The 26838-nt window shown below is 42.3% G+C and overlaps 11 protein-coding genes across 17 annotated transcripts; 5 read left to right on the top strand and 6 right to left on the bottom strand.

Annotated features, from left to right (window-relative positions):
* The first annotated feature begins 29 nt into the window (after positions 1 to 29).
* LOC138132488 (CD151 antigen-like) lies at positions 30 to 1338 on the top strand. The gene is made up of 5 exons (XM_069049995.1): positions 30 to 177; positions 236 to 454; positions 508 to 699; positions 748 to 1140; positions 1191 to 1338. Exons 2-5 carry the CDS (start codon positions 377 to 379, stop codon positions 1236 to 1238), a joined length of 711 nt encoding a protein of 236 aa, XP_068906096.1. The 5' UTR covers positions 30 to 177; positions 236 to 376; the 3' UTR covers positions 1239 to 1338.
* A 1026-nt stretch (positions 1339 to 2364) lies between these two features.
* On the top strand, positions 2365 to 3874 carry LOC138132486 (CD63 antigen-like). The gene is made up of 5 exons (XM_069049993.1): positions 2365 to 2449; positions 2497 to 2667; positions 2716 to 3174; positions 3401 to 3517; positions 3580 to 3874. The coding sequence occupies exons 1-5, from the start codon at positions 2426 to 2428 to the stop codon at positions 3646 to 3648; spliced, it is 840 nt and encodes a 279-aa protein (XP_068906094.1). The 5' UTR covers positions 2365 to 2425; the 3' UTR covers positions 3649 to 3874.
* LOC138132487 (transmembrane protein 272-like) lies at positions 3674 to 5403 on the bottom strand. Its single transcript, XM_069049994.1, has 4 exons — positions 5125 to 5403; positions 4961 to 5071; positions 4649 to 4912; positions 3674 to 4590 (listed from the first exon to the last, which is right to left on the bottom strand). The coding sequence occupies exons 1-4, from the start codon at positions 5252 to 5254 to the stop codon at positions 4376 to 4378; spliced, it is 720 nt and encodes a 239-aa protein (XP_068906095.1). The 5' UTR covers positions 5255 to 5403; the 3' UTR covers positions 3674 to 4375.
* A 994-nt stretch (positions 5404 to 6397) lies between these two features.
* LOC138132495 (transmembrane protein 216-like) lies at positions 6398 to 7027 on the top strand. Its single transcript, XM_069050003.1, has 2 exons — positions 6398 to 6682; positions 6730 to 7027. The coding sequence occupies exons 1-2, from the start codon at positions 6463 to 6465 to the stop codon at positions 6921 to 6923; spliced, it is 414 nt and encodes a 137-aa protein (XP_068906104.1). The 5' UTR covers positions 6398 to 6462; the 3' UTR covers positions 6924 to 7027.
* Positions 6932 to 11118, bottom strand: Hsp110 (heat shock protein 70Cb). 2 transcript variants are annotated; one of them, XM_069049952.1, is made up of 6 exons: positions 10640 to 11118; positions 10114 to 10496; positions 9060 to 9944; positions 8690 to 9012; positions 7752 to 8218; positions 6932 to 7690 (listed from the first exon to the last, which is right to left on the bottom strand). In XM_069049952.1, the coding sequence occupies exons 1-6, from the start codon at positions 10753 to 10755 to the stop codon at positions 7342 to 7344; spliced, it is 2523 nt and encodes an 840-aa protein (XP_068906053.1). In that variant the 5' UTR covers positions 10756 to 11118; the 3' UTR covers positions 6932 to 7341. The 2 variants fall into 2 exon arrangements, with proteins under 2 accessions (XP_068906053.1, XP_068906054.1); XM_069049953.1 differs by having other exon boundaries at positions 8741 to 9012; positions 10640 to 11112.
* Positions 11119 to 12227: 1109 nt separating this feature from the next.
* On the top strand, positions 12228 to 16198 carry LOC138132493 (calcineurin subunit B type 2). The gene is made up of 5 exons (XM_069050000.1): positions 12228 to 12382; positions 12543 to 12582; positions 12638 to 12814; positions 14929 to 15050; positions 15110 to 16198. Exons 1-5 carry the CDS (start codon positions 12380 to 12382, stop codon positions 15278 to 15280), a joined length of 513 nt encoding a protein of 170 aa, XP_068906101.1. The 5' UTR covers positions 12228 to 12379; the 3' UTR covers positions 15281 to 16198.
* Positions 16199 to 16230: 32 nt separating this feature from the next.
* On the bottom strand, positions 16231 to 18590 carry angel (protein). 3 transcript variants are annotated; one of them, XM_069049968.1, is made up of 9 exons: positions 18331 to 18472; positions 18019 to 18236; positions 17803 to 17854; positions 17535 to 17752; positions 17415 to 17481; positions 17060 to 17360; positions 16831 to 17012; positions 16500 to 16776; positions 16231 to 16449 (listed from the first exon to the last, which is right to left on the bottom strand). In XM_069049968.1, the coding sequence occupies exons 2-9, from the start codon at positions 18130 to 18132 to the stop codon at positions 16302 to 16304; spliced, it is 1359 nt and encodes a 452-aa protein (XP_068906069.1). In that variant the 5' UTR covers positions 18133 to 18236; positions 18331 to 18472; the 3' UTR covers positions 16231 to 16301. The 3 variants fall into 3 exon arrangements, with proteins under 3 accessions (XP_068906069.1, XP_068906070.1, XP_068906068.1); XM_069049969.1 differs by having other exon boundaries at positions 18019 to 18218; XM_069049967.1 differs by having other exon boundaries at positions 17803 to 18236; positions 18331 to 18590.
* Positions 18591 to 18656: 66 nt separating this feature from the next.
* On the bottom strand, positions 18657 to 20111 carry LOC138132480 (gastrula zinc finger protein XlCGF46.1-like). Its single transcript, XM_069049987.1, has 2 exons — positions 19844 to 20111; positions 18657 to 19785 (listed from the first exon to the last, which is right to left on the bottom strand). Exons 1-2 carry the CDS (start codon positions 19955 to 19957, stop codon positions 18775 to 18777), a joined length of 1125 nt encoding a protein of 374 aa, XP_068906088.1. The 5' UTR covers positions 19958 to 20111; the 3' UTR covers positions 18657 to 18774.
* Positions 20112 to 20169: 58 nt separating this feature from the next.
* On the top strand, positions 20170 to 21022 carry Taf12 (TATA-box binding protein associated factor 12). The gene has a single exon (XM_069049999.1). It carries the CDS (start codon positions 20384 to 20386, stop codon positions 20981 to 20983), a length of 600 nt encoding a protein of 199 aa, XP_068906100.1. The 5' UTR covers positions 20170 to 20383; the 3' UTR covers positions 20984 to 21022.
* Positions 20284 to 22612, bottom strand: LOC138132484 (fatty acid hydroxylase domain-containing protein 2-like). Its single transcript, XM_069049990.1, has 6 exons — positions 22454 to 22612; positions 22182 to 22332; positions 21881 to 22130; positions 21652 to 21833; positions 21330 to 21602; positions 20284 to 21280 (listed from the first exon to the last, which is right to left on the bottom strand). The coding sequence occupies exons 1-6, from the start codon at positions 22458 to 22460 to the stop codon at positions 21139 to 21141; spliced, it is 1005 nt and encodes a 334-aa protein (XP_068906091.1). The 5' UTR covers positions 22461 to 22612; the 3' UTR covers positions 20284 to 21138.
* Positions 22613 to 22940: 328 nt separating this feature from the next.
* LOC138132478 (fatty acid hydroxylase domain-containing protein 2-like) lies at positions 22941 to 26762 on the bottom strand. Of its 4 annotated transcripts, none has more exons than XM_069049975.1 (6): positions 26632 to 26762; positions 24638 to 24839; positions 24337 to 24586; positions 24104 to 24285; positions 23783 to 24055; positions 22941 to 23729 (listed from the first exon to the last, which is right to left on the bottom strand). In XM_069049975.1, the coding sequence occupies exons 2-6, from the start codon at positions 24829 to 24831 to the stop codon at positions 23558 to 23560; spliced, it is 1071 nt and encodes a 356-aa protein (XP_068906076.1). In that variant the 5' UTR covers positions 24832 to 24839; positions 26632 to 26762; the 3' UTR covers positions 22941 to 23557. The 4 variants fall into 4 exon arrangements, with proteins under 4 accessions (XP_068906076.1, XP_068906075.1, XP_068906077.1 ...); XM_069049974.1 differs by lacking the exon at positions 26632 to 26762 and adding an exon at positions 25114 to 25313; XM_069049976.1 differs by lacking the exon at positions 26632 to 26762 and adding an exon at positions 24960 to 25100.
* Positions 26763 to 26838: the final 76 nt, after the last annotated feature.

Below are 26838 nucleotides of genomic sequence, written 5' to 3'. Positions count from 1 at the left end.
AGTGTAAAATGCGCATTGTGCGATCGTGGTGACTAATGGTTTGATGTATTCATAAATTACTACACTATTGACCACTACCAGGTCGTGGTGGGGGCGAAGCAAAAACAACAAACAAACCGCAGGTGTGAACGTCTCGCGACGCGAATCTTCCGTGACCGTTGAATTGTAAAAAGACTTGTGAGTACTTTTTTTTGCCAATATCGAAAATTTAGATTCGATCGAGGAGCATTTTCAGGTCACTTCCAAGGATTTGTACCGACACCGACTTAAGTAGAACAAGTGAAAGTGCACGCGGAATAAATTGCATTGTTTGATTCGCATGTCCCGTGGTAAGAAATTTAAATAAGGACACTTCTTGCATCAAAGTAGCATCAACATGGCTTTCGGGCGGCGGATGGACGGCTGCGGCAACTTCATGAAGTACAGCCTCTTCGTGGTGAACGTCGTCATCCTAGTACGTACCCGATGACCTTTGTTAAACTCTCCAATTGTCCCAAACTTGTCTAGTTGGGCGGCTTGATCGTCGCCGGTCTGGGCCTCTGGACCGTCATCGACAAATCCTTCGCCAACGAACTCCTCGGGACCAACCTCTACTCCGGCGCCGCTTACGTCCTCGTCATCACCGGCCTCCTGGTCTCCTTCATCTCGTGTTTCGGCTGTTTCGGCGCCATCAAAGAAGTGCGCTGCATGCTGGTGACGGTGAGCTCCCCCGCGCGCTCCGTCTCTCTCTCACTTTCCCGTTTCTAGTACTTCATCGCCCTCTTTCTCATTTTCGTGACCATGCTGATCGGGGGAATCCTCGGCTACGTTTTCCGGGAGAAAGTGGACACGACGGTGCGCAACGGCATGCTCGGCTCCCTCAAAGACTACGGCAACTACCGACCCGTGACCGACGCCTGGGACGAGACCCAGATGCGGCTCATGTGCTGCGGGGTGCACGATTACAAGGACTGGAGGGACAACATCCCCGATTCCTGCTGCAAACCGGTGTTGGGACGTCGACAGAGGTGCAACCTGCTGGTGGAGCACCAGAACTCGTTCACCCTCTACACGAGAGGGTGTCTCGATGTGACGAAGGAGTACGTGAAGGAGCACGCGGTCATCATCGGATCTGCCGGGGTCGTCGTGGCGTGCCTGATGGTGAGTGGCGCACGGTAGAAAACCCAAAATGTGACGATTTGTTTTTGCAGATTTTGGGGATGATCTTCTCCTGCGTCCTGTTCAAAATGCTGGAGTGAGTCGAGCGCTCTTCCTTTTGTTATATACATTCCACTAGGTTAAGATTTGTAATTCTAAGTGTACAATACTCGATAAAATAAAACAGGTTTTTTTGTACAATTTCATTTGTTTTTTTACTCCTAGCTAGTCTAGTTATAAAAATCGATACTACTCACGCATTTACCCTGTTTACCTTGAAATTAATATTCAGAACGACTCCTCCCTTATCAACCCTCATCAAGTACATTTAATTCATTAATTACGTTAACTGCTGAAAATAACTATTGATCAATACCTGTTGTGTTCCACTTCATTGGCAATTGTGTTAAAACGAGTTACAAAATAACGCAACGATAAAAACAAACCAAATTCTTCCCAAACCTTGACTTAATTATATTTAATTAGTTTCTATTAATTAATTTCTAAAAAAATTTATTTAGTTGTGACGCGTGAGTAAATTGAACTACGAAATAGTTGAATCATTTTTTAAATGTTTCTAAAATGACAGCTGACAGTAACAATTTATTTTCAAAACATGTTATTTTCTACGAAACTATGTATATTTCAAGTCAGTTTGAAGCCAAAAAAATACAAGGAACATTATTTTATTACTGTGAACAGGTTCTAAAAGCTTTTTTCCAATTCATAGAATAAAATACCACATGATTAAAAAACAAATGCGATCAAAGTTAACTATGAAAAACAACTCAGCATAATTGGCGTAATTTTTTATGTAAATACCTGTTGCTGGAGAACTGTCGTAACTCATAACGTTGGATTTAAGTATACATTTTTTATGGTCCAAAGAAAAAACAATTTCGTGAAAATTATAAAACACAATTTTATTGGTTAGTGCTTAATAAAATAGTAAATGACAGTAATGACATTTCAAGTAAGATTTAGCGAAGACGCGGACTTTTGTTTTTCACAGGTAACTTGGATGAAATTCTTATTAGATCATGTGGTACTTCTTATCAAGAACATCGCTGTTATCAGCTGCAACTCGATCAGTCCTGATTTTCATTCGTCTGAATTAATCCAAAAGGTTTTTTTTTGGAAGCTCTTGCTTCAGGAAAATTTATTTTGGAGTTTGCTTTAAAACTTGGGGCGCTAGTGTACTTCGCGTTGTTCTTTTGTTGCACAAATGTCACATTTACGTCAGAAAGCCACGTCAAGTCGACGCAACTCCCCAAATTCCCGACAAACGATGTCCAAAACTTCAAAATTAAAAGTACACGATCCCACCCCTCCTATTCCACCCTTGTAACTCTTTTGCAGCCCTCGCAGGACAAAAAATCGTCGAAAATCCCCACCGACTCCGACTCCTTCACTTCGCTCTTCATCTCTTGGCAGAAAAACAAGGCACCCCCGATCTACCCTAACGCCCAAACCGGTCGCATCGTCACCACCACCGAGTTCTCCCTCTTTTACGTGGCGGTCATCCTTTTGGTACTCGCCGCCCACTAGACGAACTCGAAGCAATCGATCCTGTTGCAGGTGTTGGTGCTCGGTTTGGGGGCGGCGTCGATTTGGTCGCTCTGTTTCAGATCTTACACTCTGTTGGGGTCCACTGAGCTGGCTTACTTTGCCCTCCCCGCGGCTCTCCTTTGCCTGCCTTGTTCATGGATCGTCCTGTCCGTTCACAACGACGAAAAATCGCGGAGATTCCTCTCGCTGGTCTTGATCCTTTTGACCTTCTCGATCGTTCTTGTGGTGATCGGCGTCTACATCGGGTTCACGCACAAATTGCACCTGAACTCGACCCACGTTGAGAGAAGTCCCGTGATGGAGAAGCTGCGGGGGAGTCTGCGAGAATCGATGGACCTCTACAGGCAGAATTCGAGAAACAAGAGGATGTGGGACGAGACTCAGTCGAGTTTGGAGTGCTGCGGGGTGGATAATTACACAGATTGGTTCCCGCTTCTTCCTCACCTTCCCGAGTCTTGCTGTGGCAAGGTGCACAAATCTAAATATTGAATTCGAATTTGCGGAGAAAAAAACAATTCTTTATACAAATACATAAATGTATGTGTCATCGGCATTCTTGGTAAAATTCCAAAATCGTCCGGAATATTTCCAGAATGCCGGCAATGAGTAAAATGTTTGCAATTGGCGTCGACAGCAGAATTCGTTCTAATTATTGAGCGACAGTACTGATTGTAATCGTTAATAGTAATTTCAGACGAGCTGTCAGAATAATTCGACGTCCTCCAAAGGTTGTTTAAAAGTAATAGCTGCCACTTTAGCCTTGCAAACGTGCTTGTTTAGCGGAATCAATTGCGTGGCATTGTTCGTACAAGTAATAACAATGAAATCGATCGTAAAAATTGCGCAATTTTATCGTTTCTCTTTTTATTCCAGTGTTGCGCCTTCGTAATCGTGTCCACTGTGTATTTCTGTGGCAAACGACACACGTGGAGGAGTGAATAAGGTTGTCGGGTACGAATAAAACTGGTTGCGATATTTACAATATGTATATTTATAAAATGTGCGACGTCATCACTGCTTACAATAAACTAAATAAATATATGTCATATATTATATTATCAATTGAAAATGGAGTAAAAATCACTTCGAGCTAGCTTGAAAAATGAAAAAATTCTAGAAAAGTGGAACGTATCACAACAACCATAAACAAAATAAATTACGAAAACCCTTCCCCGCCACGATGTTAATTCAGTTTAAAATAAGATTCTCTTAATATTGGTCAACGCTTAAGTTCGACATTTTTCCAATAACAACGATAGATTGCATACACGAACAACACTAAAGCGTCGGAAGCAGTCTTTTAATAATAATACATGTCTCAATGAATTTGTCATTTGTCAATGAATTTGAGTGTCAAAACGACATAAATTTGTACACATGTTGTCTTAGAAGCGGTTTTTAGTAATGATTACACGATATCTTAACAATACATGATAATAGTATCCTTAGACTGTCACGGCCGGTGTCCGTATTAAGTGGGGTTTCCGGATTGATTTATCATCATCCCCGAAACGTCACTTAACAATATACGATAAAACGTAGGTGTTTGTAATGACCGTGGAAACTAATTAGAAGAAAATCAAGTCACCTGTACTAAATAAACTTAACAAACGCGAAATAAAAATCAGTTGTATCACAGACGATTCAAAAACATGGCAACGGCGCCTCATCAGAACGAGCCCGACCTCAAGTCGTTGTCCCTGTGGTCGGTGTGGAAGACCACGGTGGCTATACTGATCGAACAAAGACAGAGCGTGATGGTACCCAAGAGAATGTAAACGGAAGTGATCAGCCAGAAAGCAAACAAGTAAAGATTTTTATTGCAATATTGGCCCTCGGTCGGATTGTAATTGGGCTCGTACTCTTTGTAGACCCAAACGGAGCCTGTAATGACGCCACTAGAAACGTGCCCACTCCCGAAAAGCGCGCTTTTGTCACTTACCAATTATAAACCAGCCGAGCATGAAGCAATTCAGCAGGGTCTGGGTCGGCGACTGGCGCAAACTCTCCTCCTGGCGCTCCTCTTCCGTCTGTCGGACTCTCGCTGACAAGTGCAGAAGCTGCTTAAGCACCCCGAAAATCCCCCCGACCAACAAATACACGGGAATGTACTCGCCTTGCGGACAATCGTACAAATAAAGCAGCCCCATCACGATCATACAGATTGGGATGACTATGGTGACCCCCAGGATCACCGTGCACCCCACTGAAAACACAAATCACACAACGGTAAACACGGAGCGGGTGTACTCACGGGTGCCTAGAACTATAATTATGATGTTCTTGAGGAAGTCGATGACTCCCTTGCTGGTCTTCTGGGCCTCCCTGACGCGTCCGAAAAGGGAGTCGTACGAGGGAGGAGGGGCTGGAATTTGCGAGTTTACACGGAGAAAATTATTAGAAAGTTGGGATTTTTACCGTTGGGGTTTATGGCTTCTTCATAGCTGGGGGGCGCAGCCGTCTCCTGCGAGCTGCAGGGTACGATAGTGGCTCCCTGGTCTTGGTAAAGAGGGGGCGAGTGGTTTACCTGATTCGTTCCACCGGTCATTGCGACGGATTTTCGTGGTTGGACGTTTTAGACATTACTTGAGCGGTTTTTACTACAAACAACTTTTACTTTTCGAAATTACGCTCCCTCGTACATTGACAAGTGAAACAGCCGCCATCTTTACAGTGACATCACGGAACGCAATATACATAGCTAACGGTAAACATAAAGATAACGATGCACAATCCATAATTACTGAAATTGGATATGGGAGAGATAACGAGACCGATTTATTTAATCGACAAAAAGGAACTCGACCCTCAGCTATGTGGACACATAACTATTTAAATTCCTCATCCAGAATTAACACGATTTTCAAGAAAATAGAAAATACTTTTAAATCTGGGTGCACAGTTGGTTGCAAACTGTGCAAATATTCAACCACAATAAAATAAATTAAATACAATTTAATCAAACCAATTTATCTTAAATTACGTTAAAAGCAATTATAATACTAAACAAAAATAATAATGTACCTTTTGTAGATTTTTTTTTAAATGTCAAAATTGCCATACCTACCCTTAGCAGTCAGCTAAACTCCTAAAACTCACATTCCAACAGCCCTGTAATCTGTAATATAAAATTTTACTTTTAATTTATGTACTGCTACTGTTATTGACTTTTTTACATTTCTTTTGAGTTTTTTTTTGACTTCTTGTGCTGTAGTTCTTTTTTCATTTATTTATTTTTCCTTTATTATTACATGAATTTGTGTCAGTCAACATCATACTCTTTCAAATTTTTCCTTGACCATTTTATTTCGTAATGTAATTGCTTGGAGAATTTTTTTCAGTGTTTTTTGAGTCATTGACCCGAGCAACGTAGTGGAAAAACTGTTTATTTCATTCGGCAATTTTTTATTTTTGTCTCGTGCTTTCTCGTTCCGAGAATTATTAGAACATTAATTACTTTCTCAATACAAGTTAACAGAGCGATGAGTTTGATCGCATCCACTTTTAGAACAACCTACTTTTTAATTAGCACTTATCGAGACCAAAACTTTGTTATTTCCGCTTGGGTGTAAGCTAAAATTTGCAATTTGCGTGGTTTCGTTGCATCCTGACGGCACACGAGCCCCCACACTTGGTTAAATCGATATCAGCGGTGCATCTCCGAGCGCTTTGCTCCTCCAAACATGATCTAAAAATACTACAAAGTGTTAACTGGTCTGTAAATAGCAGGTCCAACCAGTCAGAAGCGGTAGCAAAATGAAAGTAGATGCCGAGTTGATGTTTGAATGTCTCATCTACTTGAACGTGTTTTATTATCCGCTTTTCTTCATCTGTGAGACCATCTTGGTGGCGGCAAAATGGCAAAGTGCGGTCCCCACGCCGGGCATAGACCAGGACGCCAGCGTGATATTCACAGTGCTGGGAGTTGAGATCGCAAAAATCTTGATTTATCGCAAATTTAAAGAGCGGAAACGAGGTAAAAACTGGATCTGCAAATCCCAAGATTGATTTCTCGTGTTGCAGATTTAGTGACCGGACTGGCCGTGATCATGACATTCATCACCATCGCCGGTTGTCTTTACACTTTCTTCCTTCAGGACTTCGTCGCTAGGTTAGAGTACATTCTGTGCGCCATGATGACGTTGCTGGCTCTGACTGAAGTGGCTTTCGGCTTTTTGCAAATTCTGCCGTGTTTCAAGAAAGTGCAATATTACTAAATGGACGATTTGTGTTTCTAAATATTTTATTAAACACAATTTATAAAATTACAACAAAAAAGTGATTGTTAAATAACTTAAATGGAATGAAGCTACGTTCGGAACTACATAATTTAATTGAAACATCCTTTAAAATGCATTTAAAACAATCAATCGGTGCGAAACTGCCCTCCAACTCTTCACGCGGGAAACGATGGATCGGTGTTGCGAGGCAACATTACAAATTTGCACAACAAAATATATTCAAATAAAACGGCGCTTGTTATTCAACTGAGAGTATACATTAAGTAAAATATAAATAGAAAATTTTCCTAGTAGTAATACAGCATGGGTGAGGCAAAGACCACGCGTCCCACCTTCGACATTGTGTCCAAGCAAATTTTTTTTATAAACATTGTTTTAAATTAAAAAAATACGACTAATTTGAAGACCACTCCATATTTTCTTGCGTTTGATTTTGCTGCTGGTTCTGCTGTTCCTGGGCGTTTTGAGCCTGTTGAGTCTTCTCTTCCGCCGGACTCTTCTGCTGCTCTTTCGGCGGTGACGGTGCTTTCGGTGGCGGCTTGTTCAAAATCGGGCTTACTGTACTTTCGAATTCGTTCTTCTCTTGTCGGATCTGGGCGACGGTTACGGGCGGGGCTAAGTGTTTTGGGGCGTTCACGCTTTTCTGCCGGGTCTGTTCCAACCATTGGTACGACTGTTTGAACGCTTGGTCCACCTTTTTCACATCCTCGTCGGTCAAATGCGCGAACTTCGGGTCGTTCGCCCTGGAACAAACGTCAATAAAATGTGACGCGAACCGCAGATTAAACACCATTGTTTACTTACTTCATCTGCTCCAGAGCTTTCATGGTCAGCTGCAGCGACTTTGCGAAATCTTCGATGACGAACGGTCTCAGTTCAAATTCGATTTTTCTATTCTGAATAGGTTCGCCTTTCGATTTTAATTCAGCTAATTTGTCTTGATACACTTGACGATTGCACTCTTCTCCTTCGTCGTAGAGCCAATTTTCCATGTCGTCTAAATGTTTGATTAAAGCCGAACGATCACTGTCTAGTATGTAAGGCGCTAATTCGTCGTCTGAAGATAGTTTCCCGCGCAATTCGTAAACGTATTCTTCAAAAGCATTCCTTGCATCTGCTCGTTCCTTCTCCTGTCTGTCGGCCGCGATCATTTTAAATTCCTGTTCGGTGTACTGGTTGATTTCGACTTGTGAAAATCCAGCAGTAAGAGATTCTATTGGTAATTCGATGCTTTTCAACACTTGTTTCTTCTTCTTTTCTTTATCACCCTCCTTAAAAAGATAAAACAAGTCAACAAACATGCCAATTTTGGATCAAATTCAACTTATCAACAGAAAACTACCACCAACAAGAATAATAACACCACGACCACACACATAGAACAGGTTACCTTGCTCTAACGCCCCAAGTGTGAGAGTTGCATAGGTTAAACGATCAAATGTGAAATCGGTCGTCCTGTGACCAATTCCCGTGCGGGGTAACAGTAACGAACAAATGAAGTTCGCTGCAAAGTTCGTGCTCGTTACAGCCAACTTCACGACACGAGGTGAATGCATAGAACTAAACGCGGGTAACGTAAAAATTCCAAGGAGAAAATGCGGAGTGCCAATCAAAAAAGCGCATTGCTACAATGGACACGATGGAGAACGAGAGCGTGCCTCGTCGGGTCTCGGGGATTTACCAAATTAAAAGACAGTGAACGAAAATATGCCAGGCCAGCGTTGCCGGGATCGAATGCGTACCCCGCTGAACCAGGCAGAAATTTTCTTCGTCCAGCTGGTGCTGGAGCCTACCTCAGGAGCAGCATTGTTCGTGCCGTCGGTCATGGGGGCGTCGACGTCGTTCTGCTGTTCGGTAGAGTTCTGATTGGTCTGTTGCTGCTGTTGTTGTTGCTGCTGCTGCTGCTGAGTCTCTTCTCCGTTCTCGTTTTCCGTGGATTCCTTCGCTTCGTAGAGCGAAGCGCTCGACACGGTCATTATGCCGTGTAGGTTGATCCTGACTTTTACCTTTACTTTCTGGGGTTTGCCTTCCGCGTTCGGGCGGATGTCCTTCACGATCCACGTGCCTGCACAGAGTGAGTCAGAACCGGTCCAAGTCCGTACAAACACTCACCTATGTTCTTGTCCGGATAAGGAACATTCCCGGTGTACATCGCTTTGATAGAGAACGGTTCCTGTCGGTAGAAGGTCAGCATCCTCGAGTAAGGAGTCGCGTGATTCACGGGGAAAACCTCCATCTCTCCCGCAGCTTCTCCGTCAGTGCTGGCGTCCCAAGACACCGAAACGGCGTAATTCTGGACGTCTTTCACCGCAAACTCTTTTACTCTCACTGCAGGCGACAACATCGCGCACTGCAGGGCGCACCCTCTGCTCACCGCTTCGTCCTGATTCAGAGTCGTGCTGGGGATCTTCTTGAAAACCTTCTCTATCAACTGTTTGATAGCAGGAATCCTGCTAGACCCGCCCACTATCTCAACGGAATGGATATCCTCTAACGTGAGTCCCGACGAATCAAGACACTGCTTCAGAGTGGTCTCAACCCTTTGGAACAGATGACCACACAACTGCTCCATCTCCGTTCTCTTAATGTCCCCACGTACGTCTTTATCGTTCATGAAACACTCGATATTCAGCGGTAACGTGGTGGAATTCGCAGACATTTGTTTTTTCACTTTTTCTACTTCCGTCAGCAGGCGCAGGAAAGCTCTGGGATTGGATCTGGCGTCCATCTTGTACTTGGATTGGAATTCTTTGCAAAAGTGTTCAGCTAGGGCCAGATCGACGTCTCGACCGCCCAGGTTTGGATCTGAAGCGGTAGCGATCATGCGCAGCTTATCTTTGTTGAAAGCGCAAATGAACACTTGCAACGAGGAATGACCGCAATCTACGAAAACCACGTTGCGGGGCTTGTCTTCAGGCCCCGGCAAGTCCTGCTTGTAAATGCCGTAAGACAAGGCCGTTGCGGTCGTCTCGTTGAACAATCTGAGGACGTTCAAGCCTGAAAACGGCCACGATTAATCACGGCTGACGCAAATTTGTAATTTCTGACCGCGATTTATTATTAAAAGTGCGCAAACCGACAGTCAGCGGAGTAATTTTATTTTTATCGACCTTTGCCAAATCAAAATTAACGCAAAGTCGCGAAAGTACTTAAGTAAGTTTCATACCAGCAATGGCGGCGGAATCTAGAAGCGCCTTCCGCTCGTTATTGGTGAAGTATGACGGAACCGAAATGACGCAATCGTTTATGGGCGTCTGGAGCGCACAGGACGATACATCCTTCAGCTTAGTTAGCAACATGGCTAGACACTGTTCGGGGGAGAATATGTGCTCTTCATTTAGGTAGTTAACTTTGATACCAATATTTCCTTGCGCTAATTCTACTACATTGAAAGACAACATCTGGAGTTCCCTCTGTACGTGCGGATCTCGATATTTCCGCCCTATCAGCCTTTTGAGTCCGTAGACGGTGTTCTTCATGTTGGTGACTTGCTGGTTCTTGGCGGCCACCCCCAGGATCCTGTTCTTCTCTGAGAAAGCGATGCATGACCTGAAACGACACGGATCAGTCGCCCACAACTGCCAAATTCGGAGAATCGACCCGCAATGGTCAAATAAGGCGACGGATTGGTAAGATGTTGGGATCAAGGTTGCGGCTTGGGGAAATGCCAAAGAGGCGGCGGCTTTACTTACGGGGTGGCTCTGAGGCTGTAGTCGTTGGCTATGGTCTCGATGCCGCCAGCTTTGGCGACGGCGACGTAGCAAGACTCGTTCCCCAGGTCGATTCCTATAACTGACATTGCGGCCATGGTCGGTTTTCAACGCTTGACGCTTCGCCGGTGATCAACTCGAGTAAACTTTACGTAAAAAACGATTCGTCAAAACACTCCTCGCTCCGAAATCGATGAAATTCGCGTTTTTTTGTCACACGGAGTTACAACGTGCCGGTGAATTCGCTAGATTACTCGCAGCTCGTGCTCTCTGATTCCAACTAACTGTTGCCAACTGCCGGAAACACAAGGTTACTGTTTCTGGAAGGTTCCAGAAATTACACGTCCTTCTTTATTGGATTAGGGGGAACAAGTGAAAGCGAGATGGAAACATGAAATGCGAAAGGGAAGGAAATTCCACGACCCTCCAGAAAATTCGCGAATAGAAAATGGAAGCTAATTCAAGGTCCAAACCGAAACCCACGTCTCCTAAAAAGAAAAAAAAATATTTTTACCATGACTTGTTTTATGTTGTGATGGGTCTTTGCCGTTTTACGTTGTAATTTGGCTAAATAGTCTAATTTAAACAAATCAAAATAAGCTGTGTCCAGAGTCACTAAAACCAAAATGACAATTCAAAATGTCAATCCTGACATTTGTTTAAGAGACGTTACGCAACAAATTCAAACATTTTATTCCACAAAACTCAATAATTATCGCTTAATCTGTCTTATATGACTCATTTTCCTGTTTTTTTCTTGGATTAAAAGTTTTCATGGTTTAAAAAACATGATAAACTTACGTGTTACTACATATCCCTTGTCAATATTTCTTTGTGGAATAGTTAATTTTATATTGACAAAAAAATTTTGACATCCATTTAACATTTGACATTTCCGTTGTTGTTTTTTTTTTATTTACCATATCCTTGAGATTTAATAAAGACTAAATATCTACATCGAAGAAATGGACTGTTTCTTAATTTCCAACTTTTGTATGACTCAAGTGTCAAGAATATTGTTTTACTTTTGTACACTTAATTCGAAATTTCCAACTATCAATGAAGATAATAAAATATAAATTAATCATTATTTTTATATTGGCTATTAACTGCAAGAGATTAGGTCAGCTGGTTAATAACAAGTATTATGTTCCCTTTGACAGTATAGTGGGCTATAACTCTTGGAAATTATGTCAAAGCTTAATGCAACAATATTATAACCTTAATCAGTGTCATAATTTGTAATTTGTGGCAGTAATAAATATGAAAATGACATCAATTGTATGAGAGAAAAGTGCATAACATCTGCATAAAAGATATTTGGCAAAATAAAAATAAATCTATTTATATCAGAATCTATGCGATGAGGAAGGTGCTAAATTAACATAATAATAATAATGTTATAAATCTTAAGCATGGTTGTTTATGGTGAAGTTGTTTTTTCGCCTTTCCTTAAATATTGTTTAGATTGTTGTGTTTTCTTAATTGGTCACGATGAGAGTGTTTACTTTTGTTGTTTATATGAGCCCAATTTAAACATAAAAATTTCGCGATCGGGTGTCGCGGCGCGAAAATTCAACCTTATCGCGTTCGATTGTTTTTCAATTTACCCGACGGCAGCGCCACCTGCGCTGCTCCAGTAATAAATTGGTCGTTCGTTTAGCAAACACATCGGAGAACTGTAGCTCTACCAACCATCAAAGTGCACCGAAACGGCGAACCATGGTACGTACAGCCCCCGGAAGCACCCTCCATCCCACCTCGGCCGCATCCCCGAGCATCCCCCTCGGCCGTGTCCTCAGCTTAGCTTACTTTCAAGGGGCAAGCCCATTCCGATTCCCGTGCGAGACTCGCAATTCCGCTCACGGTTTGTCGCTTCTTTCAGGGTAATGAGAGTTCCCTGCCCATGGAGCTATGCTCAAACTGTAAGTTGCACGTAGCGCACGTCGCGGCCCCCCTCACTAGCCCCCGTTTTTTTAGTTGACGCCGATGAGATACGACGCCTCGGGAAGAGATTTCGGAAGTTAGACTTGGACAATTCGGGGGCGCTCAGCATCGACGAGTTCATGTCGCTGCCGGAACTCCAGCAGAATCCTCTAGTGCAGCGCGTGATCGACATCTTCGACGCCGACGGCAACGGCGAAGTCGACTTCAAAGGTAAACGACAGGTGCGAGTGGCGGCGCCGGTTCTTCGGCCGATAACGTGGATTTTTGATCGATAAATCGACTATTAATTTTGACAGCGGGTCAGGTGGGGCTATAATTAGACGGCGCGCCGTCTACACACTATTTCGAATAATGGCCTAAAAATAAACGCGTTTATTGTCCGACGCTAATGGGCCCCTTTTTCGCCAACTTTGCAACAAAAAACAACAATAAAATGGGACGGAGAGACGCCGAGTGGGTGGGCGAGAGAGAGACGGATGTATCGGTTGCCAAGCAACTAGATGCACAGTTTATTCGGTGAAAATCTGAAGGGCGAGGTGTTTCCACCCAACATGACAGTTTTTGGGACAATTTTATTCGAAATTGCGTCACCAACGAGTCGCAACGTCTTGCACAATAAACACGTCGTGAGGAAATGCCAGATTTTTTATTAAAAACATACTAAAATCAGCGCAAACGGGTGCGAAATGTTATAATAAATGGAGCATTAAATCGCCAATAAACCTCGTCGTTAATTAGATTTTTTGTCAAAGAGCTTTATAGCAGCCTCCGTTTGTTTACAGTCATTAATGCTATTTTCGATTTTTATGGTGGCTTTATTGGAAATTTAAGTGATTTATATTTTCGAAATGTTTTTTTCCCAAGAGCCGGTTTGATTTTATGTTGGCAGTAATGAAATTGTGCCGCAGGTGCAAATGAAGGTGTGAACTTTTTGAAGGACAGTATTTCGACAAATTAGACAAGTTTTGTGCCAGGCCAGGTTTAAAATTTAATCTAAATTTCATTCTTATGCGAGGTACAAAGAAATCAATAAATTACCCGACCACAGCAACCTATGAAGTTTTTTCCGTATGTCTTGGATTGAAAAGTATTTGACAAGTTGCGAGTCGACGTCGCCATTTAATAATTTCTCTTCAAATATGCTCACGATTAAACACAAATTACTTCTTTTGCTTTGAAGAATCTCCGCCAACTGACTTTTCAGACATTTTTCAATCAAAGACTTGTTGAAAAAAATCGTAGGCTACTTTAATGACGTTTTTTATTGAGTTCACTGTATAAGATTAAACTCTAAATTACGGTTTAGCAAATGAAATTTTAGCATTTCTACTTTGTTTCTTGCTAATGATTTAAAAACCAAAATTATTGTTTTCACTTCTTTCTAAAAATTCTCGCCAACTTTAAACAACTTATTCGTACCTCAAATTACAAACATATTTTTTTATATAAAACTCGACAGTAGTTGGCCGCAAAGAACGGTTAATTTAATCTTGTATTGACGATTTTTACAGGAACCTTGTTATTGTCGGTTTGACCCTGACGTTAACTACTTATTAAATCCACTTCATCGTCCATAAATCTAAGAATTGATCAAATCCACTTAAATAATAAAATAACTACCACAGTAATTGGGTTTATCTGTAGAAAAACTTGGATTTGTTCCAATAATAAAAAAGTACTTCCAATATTAGTGTTTCAAGCTCACAATCCGATAATATTCGGGAGTGTCGTGGTGCTTTTCTCTTCGGAACAGTATTGTAAGTTTCTGAACGTTTTTAAGACATTTAAAATCCATTAACTTAAAAACACTCTGCGGATGTAATTAATCATTTTTCTCAAAGAAAAACACGAGAGATGTTTTTGGGTTATTCGCAAAATGCTGTCGTTATAAGAAATGGAAAATATCGCAATAATTCTGTGACCGTGCTTCAGTTTTTGATAAAAAATTTTATTCGGTATTTTAAGACTGTCGAGCGACTGATTTCTAACTTAGGTCACCGTGTAAATAAAAAAAAAATGAAATAATTGAAATACATATTACCAGTTAATTTTTTTATTACCGCTTCCCACACATTTCTCTATCTTTCGATTTTATTTTCTTTTTTCAATTGTGGTCTAAATTAGTCTATTATGAAACCATCCGTTTTAGGTTTTATCCCCTTTTTTGTTATTTGCAAAAATGCAAATTTCTAGTCGGTTCGGTTTTGGTTTCTTTTTCGATTGGAATATTTCAGTTTGAATATTGGCGGTGTGGTTGTGGTAGTTTTAAAAAGTAGCGTGGTAAATCGAGTTACGTGGGATGACGGTGGAACGTTTCATTGCAGAATTTATCCAGGGAGTCTCGCAATTTAGCGTTAAGGGGGACAAGCTCTCTAAGCTGAGGTTCGCGTTTCGAATCTACGACATGGACAATGACGGGTTCATCTCCAACGGGGAATTGTTTCAAGTGAGTGTCTGTTAGCATGTAGTAGGGGTAGGAGTTGTGTACGAGAGAGAGAGTTGTAGGTATTGAAAATGATGGTCGGTAATAACCTGAAAGACACCCAGTTGCAACAAATCGTTGATAAGACAATTCTGTTCGCGGACAAGGACGAGGACGGAAAGATCTCGTTCGAGGAGTTCTGCAACGTGGTGGGTAACACCGACATCCACAAAAAGATGGTGGTTGATGTCTAGACCAAAACGGGTGAGATTGTCCAACGCAAGACCTGACCATCTTCATTAGTTTTGCGCAGAAACGAACCCGAGTTTAGCTCTTGTATACATCACAAGCTTCAGTCACCGTCGTTTCAGGTTTTCTGTTGGGGAATTAGCCTCTGTTTAGTTTAAGTTTGTTTAAATATTTATAAATATTATACATATAACGTGGATGTTTTCTAACACTGTATAATAAAGTCTTAAGCTAATGTTATGATTCTATTTGCATGTAACGTGCTTGTTGTTTCCTGTTAAAATATTTTATAAATCAAAAAAACATATATGTATATTGATAATGGTTGTTCTTTATACTTTATCTAGGTGTTGTGTGTATAGCTTTAATTCCGGCGGGCCCAGGCCCCCCTGTTTTTAATATTCTATATTCTAACCGTACTGTGTAAACGCTTTCGGATGTACTTATTGATACTCGCGCTGATCACCGTTAGTTAGCTGCCACGACCTCTCCTAAGGCCTGTTCTAGTGCACAACGGGTCTTAATACAGGACATGGCGACCTCACCTCATCGACTCCACGACCAATCGAAATCAATCACCTAAACCGAATTTAAACTGAATTGATTGGGACCACAAATACAGGAAAACTCTACTTGCCGTCTCTCCCGATTCAGCTTACATTTTATGGGTTTTTGATTTTAGAACGGCACGAAATTCGCTGAGTTCTCTAAACGTGCGCTAGGGAACAACTACCGAATTTCACGTACACGAAATGGTGGAGTTTTCTGACACTAACACGATAGATGTAAATGGTAGTGTATAGCTGGAAAGTTATTTATTCCACTCTCCCTGTATAATATGTTATCCTGATTGTGTTGTGCAAATCAAATAGATATTCTGTTTAAAAATTTATGTTGTTCAATAAATAATTTCACCTCTCTAAGGATGCGCTTTTCGAATCAAACCACCTACAACTCCTTAGAAACAACTTTATTTTTTCCAAAATATACCTAAATCCTCGTAACATACTCGTACTTATAACGTTATCAGACCTTCAACAGGAACTTCGCCAAGAGAGACAAGTGATCCGAGCCCAGGTGCGTGTTGGGAATTTTTACGTTCCCCAATTGACTCTCCGTGGGGAGTTTGTACCGTTCCAGTAAAGTCAAGTCGTCCACGTTCGGTTGTCTTTTGCTAAAAACTCATCGCTCAATTCTTGCATCTTCACACACTTTCTACAATACCTGAAGAAGATGTAATCGACTGAAACCCATTTGTCTTGGAAGGTTGTCCCTTCCACGTCTCCGTTCATCTGGTGTTTATAAACCGACTGCAGCGAGAATTTATGAGAGAGAGTACCCGAAGCAAACAACTTCTTCTCGTTCTTGTTCGCCGTTCTATTTTTCGCATCTTCCTGTTGACGTTCGCTGTGTTTCAGTTCGATCAGTTTCAGCTCTTCGGAACGCGGGATGCTGCCATTTTTCTCCCGTTTCGGAAGCAAATCGGCGTGTTGGCACTGGTCTGCGTATCGATCAAATCTATGATCCACCTCTTGCGACAAAGGTGACGACTCACCTGTGATCCTCAGCGAAGTCGGCAAGAAATTTTTCCCGGTTTTGGGTCCCGCAGTCCCGTTTTGCAACGATCTTGGCGACAACTCTTCGTATTTGAGTCTTCCGGTGGTGATGAATTTGTACACCGCCGAGTCCGGCGTCGAATTCAGATCACCTGTCACTATGACAGGCAGGTAGTTGTTTCTACAAGCGAAGTGAGGACTGCGTTCTGAACGACCGGTGTGACTCACCTTTTGCCGAAGGCGATACGGTCGACCTCTGTGAGCAACAGTTGAGTCTGGGCCAGTCTGACGTCTTGTCTCTTGGGATTGTACAAGAGATGTGTCGTGGCGACGACGAATTCTTTGTCGGGGTTGTTTTTCGGGGAGAATTTCGCGATGATGGCGACGTTGTCGCGGTCCAACATCGGCACGTTGGGTTGGTTGTACTCGACGGTCGTGTGCTCGATCAGGTTCACTAGATCTTGTTTGAAGTAGATGGCGCAACCGTCGGTTCTGATGCCGGTGCGCTGCTTGTACAACCCTAGATATCCTGCAGTTGTTCACCCTCCTAGTATTTAATTTAAAAGTTATCGCAAAAAATTACCTAATGACCCCAGACTCGAAAAGTATGTTTTCAAATGCGACCCTTGCACTTCCTGGAGACACAATATCTGGAATTTCATCGTCAGTAATTTTTGTGGCGACTTTTGAAACTATTTCGTACGTCAGGATTAAAATGGCGAATTTCCGCGATTAGATTGTTCCACCTAACTTGCCACTGCAGGAATTCTCTATTGTGCAGACTGTACAAGTAGGGGTGTTGTTCTATAAGGTCCTGCGCCAGGACGTTGTAAGTCATGATAGTAAACGCGAATCCCGATTTTTCACTCTTAGTCGAGAGTTTTTCCCAAAATCGCAGATCATTTATGGAAGGTTCCCCCACTGAAAGGTTTTATTTAACACAAAAGAAAAAAAATGTATTGAAATGTTACCATTGCTGGCAGCGCTATGAGTGTTCCTTTGTTGATTTCCCAAGTTAGGTCTGTGAAAGCAGTGATTACTTAAATGTGGTGGTAATACTGCTCGCAAAAAATTTTGATAAACCAAACTATAGTTACGGGGTGGTCTGGGTGCCCACACAGGAGGTCTCACCCCAAAACCGTTAAACTGTATCAAATTGGGGGAACTAGCACCAAAAATACTTTCCTCGGCTCGTTTCTCGTTTTGCTTCCGTTTGTTCTGTACCCTCGATAGATGATTATGGACAACAGGGCGATGGTTACTGTAATGCAGGTTGTAACTCGAACTGGTACCCGGTTCATTTCGTCTGTGTCGCTGTTCGCTCATCGTAGAACTTAAACGCTTTGGTTTGTTACAACCTGGCTTTGGAGGGCCATTTAACTTGTTACTGATTAGGGGGGAAATTCTTGAAAAATCATTAATCAGAAATTGGTTGGTTTCAGGAATTTTGTTAATTAGCACTGATAACATTACATTAACAGTAGAATTTTGCAACTTACTGAGAACATTGGCCGTTTTTTGGTCCTGCACTGCACAAAAAATTAACTTTTTTGGTTATTTTTGCAAAAAGCGAACAGCTGATATCTTTTGACAGATGACAGGTTAAAGGAAGCTGATGCAATATTCGCATTTAAATCCCACTCAAGTTTTTATCAATCGTAACTGTTAATTTATCGTTTAAAAACTAACTCCCATTCGTGGTAATAATTTTTTTGACCGAAAACGATGTGCACACACGGGTTACGCACCGACCAATGGGATAACCATAATTTTGGCGCTAAATTCAAAATTGGAACAGATAATGTGAAATAAAAACACGCTAGCGTACACTAATTATTATGTATTAATATATAAAAACAAATCGGGACCTATTATACATTATACAATCAAATTAGCACATTAAAAACCAAAATCACAGACATTTTATCCAGATGATGAATTACTCAGACCCCATCCTCAACTTTGGGGGGCTCTGGATTATGTATGTTATGCTCCGTAATCTGCGTAATTCCGTGCTTCGATTTCAAGTGCGTTTTCAAGGACACTCGTTGCCTGAACCCTTCAGCACAAATCTCGCACTTGAAGGGCTTTTCATTGGTGTGCTGCCTCACATGAGTTCTCCTGGCGTACGAGCTGCTGAACCCTTTATTGCAATATTGACAAACGTACGGCCTCAGTTTCATGTGAGTCATCTGAATGTGCCGATTTACGTCTCTCGCGGTGTAAAAAGCTTTGCCGCAAACCTCGCAAATGTGCGTCTTGTCGCCCCCGTGGGCCTTGCGCACGTGCAATTGATATTTATACTTGTACCTGTAAAACTTGCCGCATTGTTTACATTTGTACTGTTCTGCGGTACTTTTGTGCATGTAGAACATGTGGCCCCGCAAACTCTCGGCGTTTTTTGCAACGGCCCCGCATAGTTCGCACACTTTGGGCGACGATTTGTGCACTTCCAGGTGCCGTCTGTAGTTGCAAGTAAGGACTTGGCGGCCGCAAATTTTGCAAACGCTCAAGATGTCATGCTTTTTCATGTGCTGGAGGTAATATTTGTGGAAATTAAAACGGATGTTGCATTCTGTGCATTCGAAGTTATTTTCGGATTTGGGTGTGGTCGCTTTTCGCTTCAGTTCGATTTGTTTTTTGAAAACTTCGTTCAGTTCGGGATTAATCGTGATTTCCACTTCTTCCACTGTCGAGTCTTCGGGGATCAAATTCGAATCGTTTTCATCTTTGATTATTACTAATTCAGGGATGGTTTCGTTGTCGTCGCCGGCTTTTTCTTCTGTTTCGATTTTGATAGGTTTTTGGTCCGCGGAAATGTTGCCTTTTTGAGCCAATCGCTCTCGCAAGATTTTGTCAGATTCTATGATGCGGCAACGGATTTTGTACACTACGTAAATATCTTCCAGGCATTGGGAGCAACATATCGACGGCAAATTGTCGTCTTCGTCGATCTGAAAGCCCCAAAGCTCGGATTAAATAAACACAAATATGGAATAATAAAATCCTAACCTTAATGGATGTGAAACTTTCGATTATTTCAGTGACGTCTTCGTCGAACAGGGAATAACAAAACTGGGAGTCTTTGAGGCACAAACGGCACTGGTACAACACCGTTTCGGACATTTCAAACCACCACAATGAGCATTAAAAGATTTTTTCAATAAACTTTACGATAAACTGTCAATCACAATAGTCAATTCACAATTGTAATTTGTAATCAACTGTCAAAGTTGAAGTTGTCAAATGTCATTTAACGATAGGATTTTCTATGGTTGCACATAGCAACGAGCATAGAAATACAAATAATTGGTAATTGGTTGGTGTTCTGTTACCGTGACGTTTCTATTGTTGTCAAGCGAAGAGAAAGTAACGCATAAGTAGGATGTTGAAATATTTGCGAATTTAGCAACATTGTCTTGGATTTTTGCACGCTATCTCGCAAATAAACCTTTTTGTAAGTGAAATCGGTTGTGCTCGAGATTGTGGTCGTGTCAGTGTTGACTATGACCTAACCTCACTTTGTGTCGTTCGCGGTCCATTGCTCGAACAATGTCTGTGCCCAACTTGACCAATAACCTGATCCAGCCCCAAAACATCGTCATAAATCAGGTCCCCATCCCGCACGCGATCATGACGAACGTTAATGCAAACAACGGAATTCCGCTAACAGCCCTAGCGCACGCCCCCTCGACCGTGGATCAATCGAACGAGATCAAAACTGGGATCGTAGTGGAGACAATTTCGATGGCGGGCGCCAGCCTCGTAGGTGTACAAACCGTCCAGAACCCCGTGAAGGCCCTCCAATCGTCGTCGAGCGAACAGGCGCAAATACTTACCAAGCAGAGGCTCCAGGATTTGGTGCGCGACACCGACTCGACCTTGAATCTAGAAGACGAAGTCGAGGAGATCATTTTGAATTATGTGGACGAGTTCGTGGATCGGTGCCTGCACGGTGCGGCGCTCATCGCCAAGAACCGTCACGTTAACACTATTGAAGTTAAGGACGTCCAGCAGTTCCTCAACAGAAATTACAACATGTGGACCCCCGGGTTCGGCACGGATGAGCTGAGGCCGTACAAGAGGAGCCTGACAACGGAGGCGCACAAGCAGAGGTTGGCCCTCATCCGGAAAACGCTGAAGAAATATTAGATGCTATTTTTTGTAAATAAACGGACCGTTTCACAGTCAGTATATTTATTTCTACACTCAAATAATAGTACAGTGACCCAAACCATCACCCAAAAAATACCATATCACCCAAACAAATCCTTTAATTTACAAAAAAAAAAATTAGTCATGCTTTTTTAGCTTTTCAGGTTGATTTGGTCGTTTAAAAGGTCAAAGTTTAACATAACGTGGCGTTTGTAAACGTGTGACGCGCGGAAATTGGCATCGGTCTTGTGGAGACGATCCAAGACCCCTATCACGCCAAAACAGTTGTTAAATCTGAAAAAGAAGTGCGATTAGAACGCCACGTATCTTACAGTCTTCGTACTTGAGGTGGTGGTAATCGTGAGCTTCAGGCGACGGGAAGAGAGGAATGTGATAACCACAATGTGCATTTAGAGTCGTAAAGAGGGCCAAAATGAACCAAGTCCAGGTCGTCAGGATGTGGGAGCCCATAATGAAGACTCCCAAACATGGAGGCAAGAGATTTGAGATGAAATGTTCGATCGGGTGACAGTAGATGGCGGTGACAGCGATTGGGGAAGTCCACTCGTGGTGGCGCTTGTGGATGAACTTGTACAGATAGCGAGTGTGAAGAAGTCTGATAAAAACAATTTCATAAGATGGGAATTGTATCAAACGAGATTTACCTGTGAGAATAGTAGAAAGCGACTTCCTCCACGAGCACGTGGAAGAAAGTTTCGCTGAGGAATTGGAGGAGACTGGGGAGGTGATGCGGTTCGGGGTAACCCCGCCAGGACATCGCTTTGTACAATATCCAAGCAGTGACGTAACCAACTACGATTTGGTTGAAGAGCACCCACACTAAAACCTAAACGAAGGACATATTTTCTTTTGTCGGAAACGAATGCAACTTACTCTGGACAATTTCTTGTAGTCAACAGGTTCGTTTGATCCTGGTTGCATCTTGTATCGGCGCAGAGCGGCGGGTTTATTGGTGACATTTAAAATCGTGTAGATTCCCCCAATAAGCCAATAAACCACCAAGTTCAAGATTGTCGTACCGTTAACCCACAGAGTGAAAGGATCTTCGCCTACGATGTACAAAAAGCTGTCCCACAAGCCCTGGAAGGAAGAGGTCAACGCTAGCCAAAACTTTTGCCAGTGCCTTTAACATATTCAATTTTATTTTGGATAAGTCAAGAAAGGATTGTCACACCAAGTTAGAGCGTTTCTGGCAGATGGGAAGCAAAGGATGACCGAAGTTAGCGCAATCAAGATGCTCCAAGGGGAGAGGGTCGGTGGGATTTTTGGGGCTCTGTTTTGAGTTGACTCTTCAGAGACCGGAGACCGTTTGTTTTGTTTTGACTCTGCAAAAAATACATTTAGGTAAAATGTACAAAAGAAAAATTTAAAATAATTCAAACTGAATTGAGGCAGTTGTAAAAAAGAACTTCAAGTTATGTTGTTTTTCAATTGCCAAGTACGTACGTTTCATGTTTTTCAGTATCGACACGAAGCACTAATGTAGAATACTAGAATAGTACAAAGAATGTGCGTTTTGATAGATAAGAATGAAAAATGCATATTAATTATTTTTATAAAAGGCAGTTTTATCATCCCGAAAACTTTGTAGGTCAACAAAAATTTGCAAATCAACCTAGTTGTATTTTTAATTTAAAAAGCAAGGCTGCATTGTGTCTGCTAACTTGTTTATTTTTTAACGAATTATAAAAGAAATTAGTAATTTTTGGTGGGTGCTTGTACAATACGATCAAAAAGTGATAGAAGGCGGCTGTGCATTGTTTTTAAAACATGCGGCGTAACTTCAAGTGTCACTTGTCAAATTTGACATTTACGTGAATTTTATTTAAAAAAATGTAAAAAATAGAATCCAGTTTTCGTAATGGGAACGAGGAAATTGAAGGTTGTTGGTAATTGGTAATGTTGTAAGGTTATTTTTGTAAATAAAGCGGGGTCACAGTCAATATATTTATTGCTATATTTAAACAATAGTATAATACAAATATTACCAAATAGTAAAAATACAGCCATCGAAAAGTACCCTAGCTCAAAACTCGTCGGGCCCCCATATATACGAAGTAAAATATCCCGAATCACGTGCTCAATCACCGAAGTTTCAGGTGGGAAATAGTCAACGGAGGAAAATCGTAAAACAATGTCACAAGTCGAAATTTGGTTTCCTTTTTGATATTGTTCCCAAAAACCCTTGCTGTTTACGAAATGAATTTGTGCTTTTGACCCTAACTGACACCCCACAAAGGCAAGGTCACACTTGTTAACATTAAGATAGCACCATCATGTGTGGACATGTTGTAGTTACCTTGATGTTACGTAACTTTGCCTTTGGAGGGAATTTTTCCCGATAAATCCTGCCTGCAAGTAGCCAAAAAAATCGTCCCTAGAGAGAATAACAATTACAATATTTTTCATGAATCCTGGTCACATTCAGGATGTGTCGCATCTACAGCTAACAATAGTCACTTTAACATTATTACATTATATGTGCATGAGTTAAAATATCGTTCGTTTAATAATAAACTTAAAAGAACTTAGAATGTGACAATACCCCCGTTACTGTTTCCCCAATTTGTGTTTGCAAGGATTCGGTTCGGGGAACGCCTCCCTGGGAGGGATGAAGCTTAGCATCATGATGTGGCGCGGATAGGCGCGGGACGACCGGAAGTTGGTGTCGGTTCCGTGGAGGCGATCCAGAACTCCCAACACCCCAAAACAGTTGTTAAATCTGCGAAAAAAAAGAAGTGAGTCTGTGTCTTCGGCGGTTTGGAGTTTTCGCACTTGAGATGGTGAAAGTCGTGGGCTTCGGGCGACGGGAAGAAGGGGAGATGGTAACCGGAGTGCGCGTTCAAGGTCGACAACAGCGCCAAAGTGAACCAGAGCCAGGCCGTGGCGACGTGGGACCCCATAATGAACACCCCCAAGAAGGGGGGCAGAAGGTTGGAGAAGAGATGCTCGATCGGGTGGCAGTAGATTGCGGTGACGGCGATGGGGGCGGTCCATTCGTGGTGCTGCTTGTGGATGATCTTGTAGAGGTGGCGATTGTGGAGGAGTCTGAACGAGTCTGATTAAAAAGTGTCGGATTGTGCGCGGAAGACTTGCCTGTGGGAGTAGTAGAAAGCGGCCTCTTCGACGAGGATGTGCACGGCCAATTCGTACAAGACCCAGTGGAAGGTGGGGAGCTCGCGCAGCGCAGGGAAACCCCTCCAGGACATGGCCCAGTACATGATGAAAGTGGAGGGAAGGCCGACAATGATTTGGTTGAAGAACACGCACCACAACACCTGAAACAGTCGGTGAGGTCGGTTTCGCCGGAAGCGAGCGCAACAGCTCACATTGAAAAGTTTCTTATTGTCGACGGGCTCGTTCGTTCCGGGTTGGATCTTGTAACGGCGCAAGGCTGCAGGCTTGTTCGTCACGTCCAGAAGAGTGTAGATTCCTCCGAAGAGCCAATACACCCCCAGACTCAAGACCGTTGTTCCGTAGACCCACAGGTTGAAGGGGTCCTCGCCCACGGTATCCAAAAATTTGTCCCACTGGGCCTGCCAGAAGTCGCCCGACGCCCCCCAGAATCTCTGACAGTGCCTTCAACAAAACACAAAGAATGATCGCTTCCGGACTTGGCGCGACTCCTACCAAGTTATGGAGTTTCTGGCGGCGGCGAAGCAAATCAGCGCCGAACTGATGACGATCAGGACGCTCCGCAGCGACGAGAGGATCGAGAGGTTTTGTTGGGCACCGCTCTGGACCGTCCCCACGGAGGCGGATTTGCGCGTGGGCGTGATCTCGCCCCCCGAAGAGGACGACTCGTCCTCGTACTCACCCAACATCTTCAACTCTGCAACAAAGCCATAAATAAAAACGCCAGTCGACAATGACCTTGATCATGACACGCAACTGATCACAGTGCGATTACAAACTACACCGGTGAAGTACACAACCCGAAGAAATAATTTACCAAAGAACACGAGGAATTTCCGGATTGACGGTTAACAACTGCGAACTGTCATGATGACAAAACGTTTTGAAAACCTGTCGCGGTTAGCCTAGACGTGACGTTTTTCGGAAGCACGGACGCACGTCGCGCTCGATCCAAACAACCAAAGACCTACGTTTCGTCTTCCACAGTTTCCTCTTCTTGTTGCGTTTGCTCGCGCTTTTGCCGTACATTGTCGCGTGTGTTAACAGCACTAAGCACTCCGTTAGCGTGGCACAATGTACCAGTACACTCGAACGCACTACACAGATAAGAAATCGTAGCGAAAAAACAATGAAAGTCCGAGTTGGGTCCAGCCGATCGACCAATGGGGCCCGCCGTGGCGCAACGACTGGTTCTGTGTTATTCGCTTCGCAAAGAGCGGTCGACTTTATGCCCCGTTACTGCTATGCCGTATGAATGTGTGAATAATAAACAAACAGCGAACGAAATTGTTACGTATTAAAAGGAGCGACCGGTTAATGACAAAATTGGACCCGCACGCCAGCGGCGTGGCTGTGGGGAGGTCTTGTGCTTGCTTGCTTTACCGATCTTGTACGATTGGCCTAGTGCACCGGCTAGTTCTAGCTAAAATGTTCTAGCGGAAGTGCGATTTTTAACGAGTTGCATAATGAATGGAGTGGTCGCGCTTTCATTGCGACCTGCCAAACAACAATGCTATCGATAAACAGCTGAACTTCACACGGTAATCAAGTCAGCGACAAAACTCCAATCACAGTTCGTTACATTAATCACTTATTTGCAAAGAAAAAAATGCAGCACGAACAACAAATGCGATAGGAAGAGTTTATCCCTAATAAAAGAAATACATCAACGATCAGTGGTCTTAGATTTTTATTTATAAAAATTACCATTACTTTCATTCTGCATGTCTTTGTTGTTATTCAACCGTAGTCTGTCAGTCTGTCAGTTTTCAAACTGATGTTCTTTTGTTTGTTAAATATCTCTTCCGTACATACTTGAATGAGCCACCGTGTATATATTTCTATATGCGTAGAGGTTACAAAAATAAATAAAACAATTTCACATAACAAAGTGATAATGATATGCAAAAGTAATTTTCCGCCAGTTATTATTTACGCAATGTTTTGTGTAACTCGTAGACTATGAACTGTCATTAGCCTTTTGATTCACAAAAGCATCGTATGATTATGATAATTATCGATGACGTGATAATAACGCAATAAAGAACTTTGTACTGTTTTTCAAAATTGGTCAACAAATTGTACCATCCACTCTTTATTTGGAGCAAATTATTATCTGAATTAATCAACAAAAACAAATGATTTTGCAAAATTGTCGGTACAGGTTCGTTTTGTAATGTGTTGTTTTTTGTTTTAATTGCATCTTTGACCTTTTGGAAGGCGATAGTGTCATTATCTAATACGATCGATACCGGATGTCCAAAATAGAAAGAGAGACGTTTTTTGCTCGTCATGATAGCGCTATTATTGTCGTGTTTTCTAAAAAAAACAAAAATCTTGGTGGGCTTTGTCAGCATCTGCCTAACAAAAACATAACAAAAAACTGGCACCATTACTGGATTTGTTGCATTAGCCATGCAAAATGCGTTGCAATCGAATGACAGTGTCGAAGAAGTGCAAACAACCAATCATTTCAGCATTTTACTTACGTTATTCTGATAAATAGTTAAATGGAATTAACAAATACGCAAAAATCCACTTTTGATAATCATTATATCAATACGACAGCAGAGTCGCGAACCAAATTCGCAAAACTGTCGTCGCCATCTGGTGCGACGGCACCGAAAGTTTATGATAATTCGCGGGAAGTTGCCAATGAATTTTTTTAATTACGAAATGGTGGTGCGATTTTTGCG

The sequence above is a fragment of the Tenebrio molitor genome, chromosome 6, assembly GCF_963966145.1.
Source record: "Tenebrio molitor chromosome 6, icTenMoli1.1, whole genome shotgun sequence".
In the NCBI taxonomy this organism is placed as follows: domain Eukaryota; kingdom Metazoa; phylum Arthropoda; class Insecta; order Coleoptera; family Tenebrionidae; genus Tenebrio; species Tenebrio molitor.
This window is presented reverse-complemented; position numbering and strand designations above follow the sequence as displayed.